Here is a 16,980-nt window from a genome sequence, read left to right on the forward strand (position 1 = left end):
TTTGAGAACCTTTAAAAAAAAAATCAGAATCACTCAACTAATCAGTTTAAGGACATTTAAATATTAAGACTTTTTACACAGATATAGACACTGTGGGAATCTGCATCTTTAAAAATACCAGGACAAGTTTCAAGTGAACTATTTCTTTAAATAAGAAAAATGTGCTAACTAGTACTAACTGGTACAATGATGACATGAATTGCAGTGATAACTGGTGTTGTTTACCAATCATTTACTAACTCTTCCCCTTTCTGATACTGACTCATAAAAGGAACTGTAAAATGTGCCTCCAAATAAAAGTTGAATAATCTATAAGAAGTTACTTTATTTCTCTTTTAAATATACATATACAAGATATTTTATTTCAAAAGCACAAGAACATTATACAAGTTTCAAATTTACATTTTTGCAATTAAAGATACCAATATGTGCATTATCAAATAACTTCTTCTGTCAGCTTGGATGGAACAGAAATCAGTGGCATAAGCATCTCGCGATCACTAAATACAGATTATACTCACAGTGAACAAAACTGCACAGTAATTTATGAAATGAAAAGAAAAATGACTACTCTAGTCAGTGGATGATATGGGAGCCCATTCTCTAAATTAGTATGTGCAAACATACAGAAAGATGCAACTTTTCCCCTTTGCTTCTCACTTCTTCAGCTACAAAGAGATTTCTAGAGCTTTGAACAAAAGTTCATCCGCTCAGGCCAGCTCCTGTCTTCATATAATACAGTTCAGACTGAACACAAAATAAAGTGATCTCGCTGTGTACTTGATAATGGAATTTTTGTATCAGTGAAGTGCAAGGTAACTGGAAGTTTTCGATAAATGAATAGTTAAACAGAGGGAAACAGTAAGTGAATACGGTTTTGGTATCAATGAGGCATAGGTTTGTTAGTCTTAATGCAACGGTTTTGTCGGTAAGAAGTGTGATGGCCTTATAAACTTCCATTGCCTGCGAGTTTTCATGACAACTGTTTTTCTAGATTCAGTACATGTTTCAAATACATTTTAGATAAGACTAACAGAATTAATATTTATCTTAAGAGTTTTATATTCAAGTTTAAAATCTCAAAGAATCAAAATAAGGCGAGCTGTCTTAATTGCAAGAAAAAGAATAGTAGGAAAATACACCAATGCCAACTATTTATATTGCCAGGGAACAATTATAGCAAAAATTATAAAAAGTATTTGAAATCAGAACAACATTTGAGTCCATCTGTATTCCATTTTTAGATGGGTTATGGCTGCTGTTCAGTGCATTCATATGTACTCTAAAGATTTTAAGAAACTAGGAGACCAATTATTATATTTAAACCAAAATCATTATTTGAGATGGAAATAGCCACGAGATTCTACTCATACAGCCAGTGGGGGGGGGGGGGAAGCTATCATTCACAAACATGCTCTCAGACATTAACTTGTAATATACTTTTAAAATCTCCCCTTGCAAACCTTATTAAAATGACACAAAAATGCAAATAGCAAAGGGGCAGGGAAGTTTAGAGTACTGTTAACTTCAGACTTTTACACAGAAACGTATTTTCCTCGATAAGTGTTTTTACCTGTCATGTTACAAGTTCCCTAATGTATTTTATGGCTGAAATTCAGAAAACAGAGCAACAAACTTAAAACTGAAGTGCAATCACCTATCAATAAGAGAGTTCAATCACAATGTGCTATTAACTACTGAAGGGCAGAGACAGGCTTAGCTACTTCCCCCCCTCCCCCTTCCTTTCTGTTCTAGCTGGCACTGAACCACTGAATATTACCACCAAAACACAGGCAGGGCTCCAAACAACAATGACAGAGGATGAAGAGTGGAAAAGCTCTTAAACATGGGCACACAAGCTTATTTCTGATTCTAAAACCTGCTTTTGGGGCCTTGATTTTAGTCCAGTGATAGCTTTGAAAACCATCTATTTTACTGAAGTCTCTGGGTTTTCCATAACTTGCAGAGCTGCACTAAAACCATGTAACAGTATTTTCATGTTTGGCTCTCAGAGAAAGTCTTAGGGGACAAACTGTAGAAGAAGTAAAACTAACCACAACCTAACCAAACAGTGTAGTTCTAGACCTCTTAGGATATAGAACATTAACAGAGGACAAATTAATTAGATAAAGTGCATTTCTGGCAATGCAACAAGCACAGACTATTTTTTGCTGCAACAAACAAGATGATAACTTCCCCGTGCACTTTCTGCCCCCCTTCTTTAAAGGGTGTATATTAATGAAAACACTTCATTAAATGCCAGGGCATAAGCAAGAGCGCAGTTTTTTTCTGCGCAGCTTAAACATTTCTTGTAACTGTTGCTACAGATTACTAGAGGCCTGGTACCACCTCCACTCCAGTATTATGCCACAAATCTTGACCAATTTAAGTTTCACTAAACTTGGGAAAACCACCCAGAAAGTAAAGGAGGTTTTTCCTTAGTCATACCATTTAGGTATATTCTCAAGGCAAGGAAGCGACAGGAAGCGAATTTTGTATTTGCAGTGAAGGACAAGATTTGGGAAGCTGTCCTCTTCAAAGCATGTGAAACAATTACAACACCTCAAAAAAGGAGAAATACTTCTGGACCTGAATGTTCAGTAAGAATTACATGGGGTTGTTCTCTTCGCAGGGGGAGCAAAACATACGAAATGAGATTCTGTTTCAATACATCAGTAAAACATCCAAGCTAGAGAATCCGTCACTCATGCGACTGAGCTACAGAATCCACTTTATAGTAAATTATTTACTGCCACCCTTCTTTCCTTTCCCAAAGCACTGTCCTTGGTATGAGACTTCACCGGATTCGAGGTCTCAGAGCAGTTGCCAATTGAATCCAAAGAAGATCTGATTGGTTTCTTGGCTCCTGGCAATCTCCTCTATGACGCAGTGTTGCTGCCATAGCAGATGGAGCTTCCGGTAACGTTCCCGACACAAGTGCAGGGGATTGCCTCTTCTTCACAGAGGACAAAAGGAGAATACTCAATAAGCACATCACATCACAGTATCAACTTTTCCCACAATTTGCCTTCTGTTTTCTTACCTCCTTCCCGCTTGAATCTCTATCCGTGTCAGACAAATGTTTTTAGACAAACTATTCTATTAATAGTATAGCATTAACACTCTTAGAAATAGCCGGAAAATATTAAATAATTGTGTGAATAGCAACTACAAGGAGTCTATTAAAAAAGAAAAAAAATTAATTCTACAACATGACAAGACATGACTGTCATTTCTGAGACGACATTTTGGTAGTGGCAGTTGAACATTTCTGATGAAAAGTACACACAAGTATTCTTGGGAAAAGTAAGAGCTTTTAAGAGAATCAAAAAAGTGGATTTTTCCATTATGAATGACCCATTCATGACTGGAGAACTGTCATCAGGAATTTAAACAAGTCTACCAGTCAAAGATACGTATTACAGCACTGATCACACTAGCAGAGAGGACATACAGTCTAATGAGTATAAAAACAGACAGGGACCAAAATGGAAATGTAGAAAGTAAACAAGTTAAACATTTACTTACTTCAGACCTGGATCAGTTTCTCCATATTCATCCAAGTAGGGAGCAGGATATAAGCATCCCCTGGTTTTACCTTCTATGAGGACAACTTTGCATTCCCTGATTCTTTAGGAAAAAATAGCTACATTTAAAATAAATATCACTATCTTCACCATCACCACAAATATAAAATATTTTTCATAAGCCACAACTTTTTGTAAACTTAGGCATGATCTACATCTATAGCACACTCAGCTAGGTCTTGTACAAGATACTCTGCAATAGCTCACTGATAAACATTTAGTTTGCTACTGCAAATTAACTTACTCCATACATGATGCAAGCACAGAGTGACTATCACCCTAACTGCAGCAAATTCCCTATATATACAATTCCCTAGAAGGGCTATTTTAATCAGATACAGTAAAAATGGAAAAGCTCTTGTACCAATTTAAGTAGTTTGGATTGTCTTTAGCTTAATCCTAGATATAACAGATTTAAACTAGTGTCTCAATAGCATTTGAGACAAGGAGATATGCATGAGTAAGTCAATTTTTAAGACTGATTTAAGTTCTGGTTCTGATGTAGAGTTCTGGTTAGTATTTAAGACTTTCGTAAAAAGAGGAAATATGAAATTTTGTAATATTAGCACAGTCATAATTGGATCTTATTTCCAAAGGTCATGATTGTGTTATGAAGAAATATCCAGATGTCTATTCTCCATACTACACTGTAGGGTAAAAGAGATGAGAGATCAGAAAGGAGATCAGAAGCAATCTTCAGCTAACAGAAGCCCTGCTCCAGGTAGAGAAAACAGTGCATTACCCTGTATAAAGCTCCTAAGGTTATTGCAGCTAGGTGGTTTTCAGTATCACAGCCATTGGTAACCCCATGTTATCCTATGACACGCATGCATTTTGAAGACTATATTGCTCTGGTATCTGGGGAACACCTGTACAAGAGTAGATGGAGACAACTGAACAGTAGATTCATCTTCCTTCTAAGGCATGAGCCAGCTTCAGTTCCAAATCAAGTACCCCACGAGTGTAATTTGCCTGAGCTAGCAATTTCAGATGCTATGCAGAACTTAGGAGCTCACAGCCATGGCCCTGCTTTCCTAAGTACACCTACGTCAGGCCTGGGTGGGTAGCTGCTTCATTGCTCTGCCTGACCATGTTTTTCCTGTCATAGTCACCTCTGTGGTAATCTTGACTAGCTGTGAAGAATCACTTGCACAGGAAACATGCTAAATTCTGTTCAACTGATTAGCCAGCAATTTTTAAGAACATATTCCTCTCCACACACAGCTGTATGTGTATGCAAGCTTATACCTGATGAGTATGGAAGGAAGAAAAACAAAAATCAGTTTACAGTAACTAGGTCTTTCAGTGCATTATGCAGGACAGTACTCCCTGGAGGTACCCATGCGTGTTGTTTGTGCTGACTCAGAATTCTCTGAATTGCTATTGCTCTTGAGGTCACTTAAGTTGTATAAAGGAAGATTAAGAAAAGTCACAACTGTTTTGCCACTTACGTCTCACTCGAAAGAGTCAGAGTAGCTTTGACAGACATGATTGCTGAAAAAATTCCATTCCTGGAATACTGAGCTTGCGTATACAGTGTCATTTATACTAACACAGACTTGGCACAGACTATAGTTATGTCTGATATTGGATTCTGTAAGAAATAAAGTTTTCTAAATCTAAATTTCAAAGTTAAATCTAAGTAAGTGGGTTTTCATTAAACCTCATTATTAAGAACATTACAGCAATCCTCTAATACAATAATCCACAGATACTTGATTTTTTTTAAATCCATTGAAAAAAGTTAATCCTATGCTAAAGTAGAAATGGAACCATTTTGTGTACTAAGAACAAAATACTAGAAAAAAATATTTTTTTATTTCACATTCCTAAGTAATACAAAAGAAAAATGTATTAAAAGAATAGAGTTATTAATCACGCAAGATAATCATTAAATACTAACTCACAGATGTTCATTTGAAAAATCCCAGTGTAAGAGAACAGGATGTGTAATTTCCATAAACTATTTGGAAAATTCCAGCCAGAAGCAAAACTGCACAGTACAGACTAGTCGCATTACCTGAAAACAGGTTCAGACTTTTGCTACCCTGTAAACTCTACAGAACATGCAATCAGAAATGATTCAGCATCTGCAGACTACAATGCAACTCCCACCAAGGGCTTAACCTTTTGGTTGAGCTACAGTTTAGGTCAAAGCAATGGCTCTTATCTCAGACGCTAGGAAATGGAAATGCTTTGACAGTGTGGTGGGTTTTGCCCTTCAAAAGATTTTTGACCTATTTCCCTTTACCCATTAATCCGTTAAATTTTGGCTAGCTACTTACTTGAGAAACATACAGACTCCGGCTCCGCATTGAAGAGCGTGAGAAGTGCAGGCTCCCAGCTCCTCCCCGTTCACCAATTCCTGACAGCAAGTATTCTGGGAACACAACATAGCACCACAGAATAAACACAGTACTGGATGTTTCTGTTCATCATCAGAAGACCGTGGGCATCTGGAAGAAGTGTAACCAGAATGTTATTGCTGGAATTAAATATTAAAAAGATGTTAACTATTTTTAAAAAAGAAGAAGAGAAAAAAAAAAAAAAGATGTATTTTGCCACAACCATGTTTCACATATTTGCCTCCTCTGGTTACATTTTTGCATTGCTCTAAATACATCATCTGCAAGACATCTGCTTGGAGCAGGAGGTTGCACTAGATGACCTACTGAAGTCCCCTCCAACCTTAATTATCCTATGATTCACTCTTCCTAGCAAAAAACAGTGCCAACCATTTGGGCTTGCTGTGTCCAGTGGCAAAATAATTATCAGGCTTATGTCAGGCTTACGACCACACTGTATTGCTGAAAAACGGTCAGCAGGTTAAGCTATAATAATTCTATATGATATTTGTTCAAACACAAGTGACTTTATTTAGCAACCTGTTGCATTTCAGACTTAAAACAAACCAAACATCTGCCTGTATTGGCCAGCATAAACAAAACAGTGCCTTCACTTGACTGCAAAATCATTTCTGTAATACAGTTTTAACACCAGTTACAGTAACTGCAAGAACACAAAAAGACAAAACACAAAGCAAGACAACTAAACATATCACATCTTACCTAAACTGAGATGCTTGGTTCAGAAGGCAGCTATAGTCTTCAGGAAGCTCTATTAAACTATTTCTCTTCCTAGGATACCTATGTAAGTAAAGAAAAACTATTAAAGATTACAGCCCAAAAAAACCCAAACCCACAAAAAGACAGCTATAAATCACTATCTTGCTAAGCTTTTTGTCCTTTCTGCAAACTTTTGCAGTTCTAGAACAGCTCTTCAGTCCTGGAAGCCCAAGTAAGAAGACACAGGATAAACCACATGGAAGCCACTTCAGCATTTCTGTATTCCAACAAACGTAATGAAGTTTCATAGGCAACACAGGCATATGAAGACATTTTGTGTTTCAGTTAGCTTTTGCTTTTTCTAGAGTAACCTATATAACTTTGGAAACAGAATGTTATAGGTCCTCAGTGAGGAGTCACCGAATGAGGAGCTAAAGAGAAGTGAACTTTTGGTAGTAGAGCAAGAAGAAAAAAAAAGCACTGCTAACTTGCCTTCAGTTGAACCATCAAGAACTTCATTCTTTCAACAGGTTTAAGTCATGAACAGCAGAGGGGAAAAAAAAAAAAAAAAAAAAAACACACCACCACCACCACCACACACACACACACACACACAAAAAAAAAAAAACCTCACACAACCCACTAACCTTACTGCAATGCTTTTCCCTTTCAAACAACTTAGGACCACCGGGTCGGCACACCACCTATTTCAAACAAACATTTGCAGAAGATTTTGTTTCATAATAATAGACATTCAGTTCAATTAAAATAAAACTATAAAGGAATAAGCAAACACAGAGTGCAGATAAAGCATTGATAGTTCTAGCTAAAACTCTACAAGGAATAACAGCTACTCTAAAGTTTTGCTTCAGGAAAAGAAAATTTGAAGTTTACATACAAGAAAAAAAACCTTCCTGAAAAAACAACCATGCTTAAAATTTTCAACATTTCTTTACATGTGAAAACAGAGGTAAAAATGCAAGCACTGTTAAGACACACTGAAGTTATCAAAAGTGGGTTATAATATACAGCTCCTTTTGGAAAATATCTACTGAAAGCTGCAATTTAAGATGATATCACGTGTTCTACTAGAAAAATATTTATTACATTTATCTAATAATTGTCATGCACTGACTATTTTACAACTCATTGCAAGTATTTATAGTATTCTTGTTTATAATGGCCAAACATATCCAGCAAAACAATCGTAGACATTAGCAAGTTACTAAACAGAGAAATTAAATAACTGTGCTGACATTTAAGATACCTTTCAGATTATTTATGCAAAGCAGGAGAAAAGAGAGAGAACTGTAGCAGAAGGTCAATCTAGTAAGCTTCATCTAACATGCTTCTCAAAAACCATCAAATTTAGTCTTCTAAAATAAGATGCTTTCCAAAAACATATGGAGACTCACTCACATGATGATCTGCCAACAGTTACTATTACATAAAATATACAGTCTTTCACCTGAAATCTCTATTTTTAGATGGGAGTACTATGATAGATTTGGTATATTTTGTGTTCACAAGCACCTATCCTCTGCATTTTCCTAAAAGCACTGTGATGTCTGTGAGCAAACATATAGGAACATATAAGATGAACTTATTTAGTGGGGACCATTTTTCAAGTAAATTATTAATTTATTAGTAGTTATATACACCACAAATGTAATTAATTATAGTAAAATTACATGTAGGGGACTGTTTAAGTCAGTTATATGGATTGTAAGTTGTGGTCAACAGCTCAAAATGTCTCCTAAATTGAAGGAAGCTAGACAATAAAACAGAACAGAGACAAAAACCATAAAAAGCTCAGGTTAGCCAGAGAATTCTGCCAAGAACCAGGAATAACTAATACAAGCAAGTGCTCAAGATGTCACATTAAAGACATGGAGATATTCTCCAAGACAATAAAGCAGTATTCTTCTTAGGGTTGATGGTCTGTGTGGGGGTGTTGCCTATTTACTTTTACTTGGGTTTTGAATGGATAATTTTACCAATTACTTCTTTACTGTTAGTGTGCAATATACATAATACTCAAATTGCACCTTTTAACCATTAATCTGACTTCTGCATTAATCATTCTTTTGGAAATCCAGAGCAGAAATAGCACAAACCCTGACTGGCAGGCTGTACAGTTTGCCATATTCTCATAGTATAGCACACATAATCAGCAATTTTGCTGTAGACAGATTAAAAATAGGCCAATAAACAGTGAATGGCATACCATGCAAGCAAAGGTCTATGATAACCTCTCTCTCTATGAGCTGATTCCACACAGGTCTGCTAGCCCTAATTCCCTTAAACTAGTTGTTTAAGGTTTAAATGACTAAGATACATAAAGCACGTTAAAAACAAAGCATTAAGAGATCCGGTATACACTACGCACATAAAACTAGCACTTACAAATCTAGCATGAATTTAAGTCAGAGCTCAATCATTCATAAATGAATTTGGTCCATAATTCCTACAGAGCCATCACAACACAAACGTGGCCTCATTCTTTTCCTTGCCCATACCTCTGAAGCAGTGGATTTACAGTATCCCAATATTCCTGGAAGAGCAGGAACAGATTGGTGGGCAGAGAGAGGTAACTACAAAGCGCCTTGAATTGCCCTTCTTCAGAAACTGCAAAAGAAAAAGAAAACATGAGCAACTGTTAAAGTGTTTCAGCACTGCCGAACAATTCATTCAAAACTAGAATTCTCCTGATCCTGTTTCCACTGAATAATACACATCTTACATCTTGAGCATAGCTCTTCAGCTGGTGCAACTGGACATAACTACTTTGTTGACTTCACCAGAGCTATGACAATTTGCATTAGTTGAGAATCTGCTTTAGGTTGAACAGATTGACATATTATACTATTAAGTAATTTTAAGTCATTCATAAGTCACTGTAAAAACAGGATTGCTTGCTTAAATTCCATTTTACTGCATAATATGTGGCACACTCACTAGTGCAGCAGATTCTGTTCCCCTACTTATCAAATTCTAGGTTTTCACTGCATTTTTGGCCAGCTATGATACTCCATTTTGCTATAATCAAGTCAGTGTTAACATATTACATAGAGTTGGGCTAGATAAATAGCTTGCTAGGTGATCATTTACTGACTCATAGGAGCTGCAGAAAATGGCAGTGCTGATTCACCAGGGAGACTCCTTCCTGTGGAATCAGAGCTCCAGACTGCTGTTAAGCACAATAGCATAGTGCAAAGTACAGATTTTGACTTGTATATCCTAATCAAATCCAAATTTGGCTCATAAAAGTAAATTTAAGATACCACATTTTGTCTCAGTTGTTTATAGCAATCTTGGTCCTCCTTTTCAAACAGCTGATGATTCTGTGCTTCACAGCATTTCAACAGGGGATAAAGTACTTATTTTGTTTTTACTAGGATCCCTCATGAGGAGGTTTAAGTTTTAATTTTATGTGTCTATATAAAATACAGATATAGTTCAGGCTCTCTCTGAAGTGACATAGCCTAACCCAACTTCTCATTCCTACCCCTTCCTATACAAATTATTACTTTCTTTCTTTCTAAAGTCTGTCTTTAATGTATTAACTGATATCAAGTTATTGTGAACATTTAAACACTCCCTTCTTCACAAGGGAACAGTAAACAATTTCAATATATAGAAACTGTCACATTCTCATATTTACCTTGTAGTAGCTCCTCAGGTGGAGACACTCCCAGCAAATAATGAAAAAATAAAGCAGCACAACGAAGGTAAGGCATGATGCCTTTTTTAACACAGTCCCACACAAGCCAGCCTGGAATATCCTGGCTAAAGCAACTGTAATACACAGATAAGAAACATCCGTAGTAGTTCACAGTACAAATCCTTCTAGCACTTTCACATTTTGACTAGCACTGGTTGAACAGCAGCTGTGTGAGAGCAACACTGATGTATCCCAAACTTTGTGAAACAACCACCAGCACCTAATTTCTAATTTTCCCTTTCTCTAAGGAAAGGGCATTGAGTTTACTTAGAACACTTAACGTTAAGCCTTCATATTGTCTCAACAAATATTTTTTCAGAATTATAAAAAAATAAATAGCCACCCATCTCCAGGTGACTCAAGATAGCCCAATTTTGACCATGCAATACAACACCACACATGCAACACTTGATTCTTACACCGTTTTCTTTTTATTACAGAAAGCTGGCAATTTCTTCAGTTATTCTTGCAGTGGGTGTGCTATGAGCTTTTAGCCTGGATTTCTTAGTACATTTAGCTTATGTACAGCATCCCTGTTTTCTAAAAATTTTTAAACACAGTCACACTTCACATTTAGATATTGCGTTGAACAGGACTTGCTGAGAAACAAACCATAAAGCTGCATTATAACGTTTTGGAACATTACAAGATTATTTTTCAGCTTGTGCTGTCTAAACATGGATAAGCCAAGGGAGTTAAAAGATGACAATACACATGCAGAAACTACAATACTCAAATTTGAAAGTGGGTTGCCTAAAAGTTTGGCATTTAATTTTGTACTTAGACATCTCAGTAAAGTGATCTGATTTTCCAAAATGCACAGCAACTATGATTTTAAACTCATGTCTCAGAAAAAAACACTCCTATTATTTAAATGCCAAGTTTTAAACAATTAGAAATTTAGTTTTAGAAATTTTAGACATGTGGACACTGTTGGCATCCTAGAAAAATACATCTTTGCAACTAGTGTTAGTGAAAATGAATCAAAACAGAATTTATAGAGAACATATCCATATTATCTAGCTTTTTTTTCTCTAGGTTTTTTTTCCTTCTTTTCTGTTGTTCAGGTCAGTCCCAGTGGATTGCCATATTTTTAGGAAAACACAATGCTATAACTGAACTGCTACTTACCCACTGGTGTACTGGCAAACTTCTTTACAGAAAGACTGTGCAGAGCATGCCTCCTCACTGTTCTCATGTGATCGAGCAGTAGGGGATTCTGTGCACACAAAAAAATGACCCAGTGTAAATACACTCCATTTGTAATGCACTTCTCTCTTTTTGGATACACTGTTCTCTCTCTCTCTCTCTTTTTTTTTTTTTAAACTGTGTTACAGAAATGTTTCCACTTCATTTTGCTGAATTCTTTTTCTAACCTAACAAAAGAACCATCATGATTATGGCTTCACTGCTCATCTTCATGTAAAAACTGCTTCCTTCCCTTAGTTTTTTGATGTTATCGTCCTATATGGATTAAGCTACAGGAAATTCATTTCTTTTTTTGTCATGTTTAAGAAAAAGGACAGTAGTGGCTGAGGACTCTGTAAGTTACCTGACAGCTTTGATAGCCAGCAGTATAAAATACAGAGAAGAATAAATTTCTTCCTTATCAGTTTATAGGATTCCATATTTCAGCTCTATGTATTTACCAGGTTCAAGGTAAAAAAAAAAAAAAAAAAAAAAAAAGAAAAAGAAAAGAAAAAGAAAAGAAAAGAAAAGCAAGCAGATTTTCCAAATCCCTCCTAATTCACAGTGTGCAGCTCTGAGGGCTGCTGCTGGGCAGCTCTTTGCTTCTTTGACAAGGAGTGAAGAGCGTAGAAGGTTACTGATCTGAAATGACTGACTTGATCACGTACTGATACATCAATAACTATTTTGTTTTCTTAGACAAAACACAATAAATGATATAATAAAAGGCTATGAAAATGATGTAGTGCTTTTTTTTTTTTAAAAAAAAACAGGAAACAGTTACTTCTACCTAAAACTAAATGCCATTTATTATGAGGAAGTTCATATCTGCAAAACACTTGTCATTTTCTACTAAAAGCATCCATCTACCAGGTTTAGAAACTGGGTAAAAATGCCAGAATAATCCAACCCAAATATACCCCTACCTGTTGCTGAGGAGAGAACAATTTGTGTTATGTGTGCCAGTGTAGTCAGATGGAAGAGGTAGAGGTGGTTATAAGCTGAACTAATTGATGAAGGTTGCAAGTCTACAGCATCCTCCCAGTATAAAGATGGAAATGATAACACAACTCCCACCTACAGTGAAAGGGAAAGAGTAAATATTGAAGTACCAAAAATTCAGTAGCAGTTAGAGAGGAAATAATCATTGTAACTTATTTTCTCACTATACATTTAAATTTCATTTCTGCAATCAATTTAAGTTCACTTATCCTTCTAGTTTTAGTTTACAGAGTACAGCAAAAGAACATTGAAGAATATTAATTATGTGCATCCCACTACCATATAGGAACCCCAGACGTGGTTATGTATTTCATTGTACCAAAAAAGTTGGTCTATTTCCTAGAAAGCTTAATTTCTGGTACATGACATAAGACAACAGCACATTGAATGAAAGTGAGAAGGGAGACTGAGCTGAAATTAGAAAGGCAACTAGGGCAAAATAGGTTTTGTTTTTTTAAAAGGTAGAAGCAGCAAATACTGATCTGTGTTAAGAGCAGAAAGAAAAAGAGGTTAAGAAGAAGAGAAAAGGAGGTAATGAGAGTGAATGTGAGGAAATCTGAAGGTATGAGAGCCCGATTGAGACAAAGAGAAAGTGAGGATAAGACAAGGTGAGTGGGGGTATTTCTCAATGTTTTGTAAAGGTTCGATAGCAATGGAGGTTGTAAAATATGACTGGGATTGCAAGCATGAAATTTAATAAGAGTGAACAAGCAAAGACTTGAAAGCTAGAAAAACAGCAGAACTAGAAGTAAATGCTCCTACATAGTAGGAGATCAGCCTCATCATTTGATTCATGAAAGTGAACAGATAATGCAGGATTATCTACAGGAGAATCTACATAAAAATGCACACTATTAAAAAGTAGTATTAAAATGAAGAGTAAAATGAATCTGCTTACCAAAATGTGGAACATATCTACTTCTAAAAGGGATGGAGTGTCTTCAACTTTAAAGTTTGGTAGAAGAACTACAAAATAAACATATTAATTATACTTTTGATACAGATTTTCTTCTTTCAGATTGAAGTGCAATGTCAGAATTTGATGGCAGCCTCTATCACTTCTGTTTCTTCATCCAAACCACCTAAGCACTCTGAACTGAGTAAATATCTAGCTATTTAATCAACTGCTTATTTGATAGTGCATCTATTTAGCTATTTGCATGTGTCCACACAGCTCACAATTTTAATGACTATATTTTTAATAATTCTGAGATAAAGATCTTTGATTTATTTCTCTAGCTATAATAAAGCACACAGGGTGAGTTCCACAAACGTACTTAGGCATTGCAACCTTAGATACTTTGCTGTCTAGCAGAATCCATAGGGGTAAGTATCCTATTTAACACAAAGTCAAAGAATGGGATTCACAAAGGCCACCATGTTAGGCTAGCCAGTAAGAAACATAGACAYGTGGACAAACATTAGTTCATCATGTCCAGGTGTCAAACCTCTTCTGCCTGAGACCCATATATCTTAAGTTAGACTGCAAGACGTTTTTGAAAAGATCAAAAAGATGAATTCTCACAATTAAGAGAGAACGCCCAATTTTGGCTCTCGACATGGCTTAACCATCTACCTGTTCAGCACTCAGAATCTGAGCAATTCTGAATATTGCCAAAAATAGATTTTTAGCCATTTGGAAGCATGTCTGATTTGAGTACCTCCACGCCGAGGCAATCTGGGAAGGAAGATTTTGGGGGACTTTGGTGATTAAGTACTTTTGTTGACCTAGCCTGAAATGACTTGAGCTCAAACAATACTCTATGATGTAAGGGAACTGACCTGAAGCCACAGAAATTGAAGTCAGCACTGTTGTCAGCAGTCTATCTTTCCTTCTATGCAGTATTAACTGCGTGCATTAGTTTGCAATAACTTCTGCAATACAAAAGAAAGTAAAGAAAAAAGAATACGATACCTCCTAGAAGACGAATCAGATGTTTTTGAATCAGGACCTGTGGTGATGTTGTTCTCTGAGCAGCTGCAAACTGCACTAATGCTTTAAGGCCACTGTGCTAGAGCGCAAGAGAAGACGGTTGGACAGAAAAAAGGGAAAGATATAATAGTGAAATAAAGCTGTCAATACATATATACACTCCTAAGAGTAGGAAACATATAGATAAATGAATTAAATATGAACCTCCATGTATAAGCAGACACACACTTTCCAGAATGCTCTATGTTATCAATCTAAACTAAATATTTTCAGGGACCTTCCTGAACAGAAGATATTCTTAATGCCAGCAGTTTCAGTGTGTGTATATATACATATTTTTAAATGTATTGCATAGATGATTGCCCATACCTGTCTATTTTGTAGAGATCCAAATAAAGGCTTGCCCTCTGTTTCCAAGAGGTTTTCTTAAAATTAAAGAAAGAAAAATTAAATTGCATTGTTCTATAGAACAAAAATAAAATTAGTTTGATTTTCACACATACATACAGTCCAAGATTAACTCAGTCTATAATGTACTTCTTTCGAAAGGCCAGTTTTGCTCTGACAAGAGACTTCGTAGAATTCTCTTGAAAAAATCCAACTTAATAGGCACTGAATAATTCTCAGATATATGGTTATAAGAGGCTTTCAAAAAACACTTGATTTTCAGAACTTGCTAATTTAGGATTTAAAAGAACACACTGTTTTGTATTAACAGAGAGAAAAGGTTCTGGGGATTTAGCTGTATTTTCAGTTACTCATATACAATGCTCAAAAACATCAAGGTATGTTCACAGGGATACTAACACAGCTATCCTATGTCCAACAGATTTGCCCTGGTGCATTTGACTGTAGTTTAATAAAACTCTTTTGAAAACAAAATTCCCAAGTTAGAAGAGAATTCACTTTCTCTCCTCAAGTGCATTGGTTCTGAAGGGAAAATAAAGAGAAAATAAACTAAGAAAAATAAGAACCCAAATTTAATCCATTGAGTAAAAAGGTATCTATTCAAAGGTTTTTATGTTTTAGTCTCTAGTTTAGTAGATGAACCAATACACTTGAAGATCTTGGAATATATTTAAAATTTTTACCATCTATAAGAGAAAAATGGAAGTGCTTTAACTTAGCATTTCCATACATCAGCTTAATATGCAACATACGAGGTTGTTGAGGAAACATGGCAAAAATGTATTTGTACTGGTAAATATCTGGCTTTAGGCAACAAAATCCACAGCAAGCAATTCGTATCCTTTGGGTCAACGATGCTTTGAACCTCCTCTAGAGTCTCCACTAACACAGGCAGTCAAAGTTCCTTGTGTAAGCTAAGCTACATGCCCAAAGTTAAATGGTTTTAACAGTGTACCCTATGACTAGATGCAAAACCAGCATGCTAGAAGCTGGGTAGGCAGTTTTGCTTTACAATTTCATGGAAGCCTGCTCTATTTCTAAACAAAAATTAATCCAAGGAAGTTTTGTGTCCTAGGATAGGTCAGACTATCACAGTGGTCCCTATGGTTTTATAATCTTTGCCTGGCAAGGCATCTGAATTTTCTACTTCTGCCATGTGCCTTTGGTATCACAACTGTGATAACAGCTACTGCATTTATACCTTTGCTGATAAGGAACTCATCCCTGAAAACCACTAAGGCTTTTTTTCTAGAGATCAAATGAAAACAATCTGCAAAGTATTAAAAGCATTAACGTTAATGCAGCTGTGTGGCTTCCAGTTTTTTTCCATTTGAAAATTGTGATAAAACCCAACATTAAAAAGATGCAGGCAGCTTTCATGAATATTCCTGCTTTTTCATATTCCCAAATGCTCCTACAAGCCTTTTGAACTCTTATCACTCCAGTTGGATCAAGTCCAGCATGGATTTAAGATAGACTATATTTGTTCCTCAACAGCTTCATCAAGAAAATAATGGCGTACTTGGCAAGTCACATTTATGGAGATTTACAGTTACATCCTCAATTCCTATAGTTTGCATTTCAGACTTATCTCTGGCCTCTCTCCCTGTCTGGAAGCTACTACTGACTTATTAACGGCTACTTGCTTACACTCTAATTTGTGTTTTGTGTATACAGTATGCAGATGAAATGAGATCAAGTGCTAAACAGGTACATTAGTCAGAAAATGCAATCATTTTTATGGTAACAGATTCTTTTGCCTTCAAAAAGTGATGAAGGTCAGAGAAATCTGATTTTTCCTTCTACCAGGTACCTGCTCAGCAACTTTAATAGACAAAAGACCACTTTCTTCTAGAAATTCTATGAAAATTCTTCAAGGATAAAAACAAACAAAAAAACCCTCTATCACGTAGTTCATTCAAGGATGTTTAAAGATATTAAAATATTAGGAAATCATCATGGAACTTTTTTGAGGAAAACCTGAGAGAGGAAGTGCCATTTCAAAATTATTAGATATTTGCCTGTGTAGGATATGCATGCAGGTCAGTGACCTGGGGCAGCCTGAAGATATTC

General features: G+C 35.9%; 1 protein-coding gene across 8 annotated transcripts in view; it reads right to left on the reverse strand.

Annotated features, from left to right (window-relative positions):
• Nucleotides 1-294: 294 nt before the first annotated feature.
• UBR1 (ubiquitin protein ligase E3 component n-recognin 1) overlaps nucleotides 295-16,980 on the reverse strand; it is a 69,944-nt gene continuing 53,258 nt past the window's right edge. For 7 of the 8 annotated variants that reach the window (XM_026061601.1, XM_026061596.1, XM_026061597.1 and 4 more), the window contains exons 35-46: nucleotides 14,869-14,924; nucleotides 14,482-14,578; nucleotides 13,465-13,532; nucleotides 12,491-12,641; nucleotides 11,508-11,595; nucleotides 10,317-10,450; nucleotides 9,172-9,280; nucleotides 7,300-7,356; nucleotides 6,656-6,733; nucleotides 5,873-6,043; nucleotides 3,529-3,630; nucleotides 295-2,956 (exon numbers count right to left, since the gene is read on the reverse strand). In XM_026061601.1, coding sequence (XP_025917386.1) covers nucleotides 2,815-2,956; nucleotides 3,529-3,630; nucleotides 5,873-6,043; nucleotides 6,656-6,733; nucleotides 7,300-7,356; nucleotides 9,172-9,280; nucleotides 10,317-10,450; nucleotides 11,508-11,595; nucleotides 12,491-12,641; nucleotides 13,465-13,532; nucleotides 14,482-14,578; nucleotides 14,869-14,924 — 1,253 coding nt within the window. In that variant the 3' untranslated portion in view covers nucleotides 295-2,814. Of the gene's footprint in view, nucleotides 2,957-3,528; nucleotides 3,631-4,329; nucleotides 4,457-5,872; nucleotides 6,044-6,655; nucleotides 6,734-7,299; nucleotides 7,357-9,171; nucleotides 9,281-10,316; nucleotides 10,451-11,507; nucleotides 11,596-12,490; nucleotides 12,642-13,464; nucleotides 13,533-14,481; nucleotides 14,579-14,868; nucleotides 14,925-16,980 lie in introns of those variants that run through there. The other variant, XR_003252812.1, reaches the window with a different exon arrangement.

Source organism: Apteryx rowi, unplaced genomic scaffold (assembly GCF_003343035.1).
Source record: "Apteryx rowi isolate R43461 unplaced genomic scaffold, aptRow1 scaffold_183, whole genome shotgun sequence".
NCBI classification, from domain to species: domain Eukaryota; kingdom Metazoa; phylum Chordata; class Aves; order Apterygiformes; family Apterygidae; genus Apteryx; species Apteryx rowi.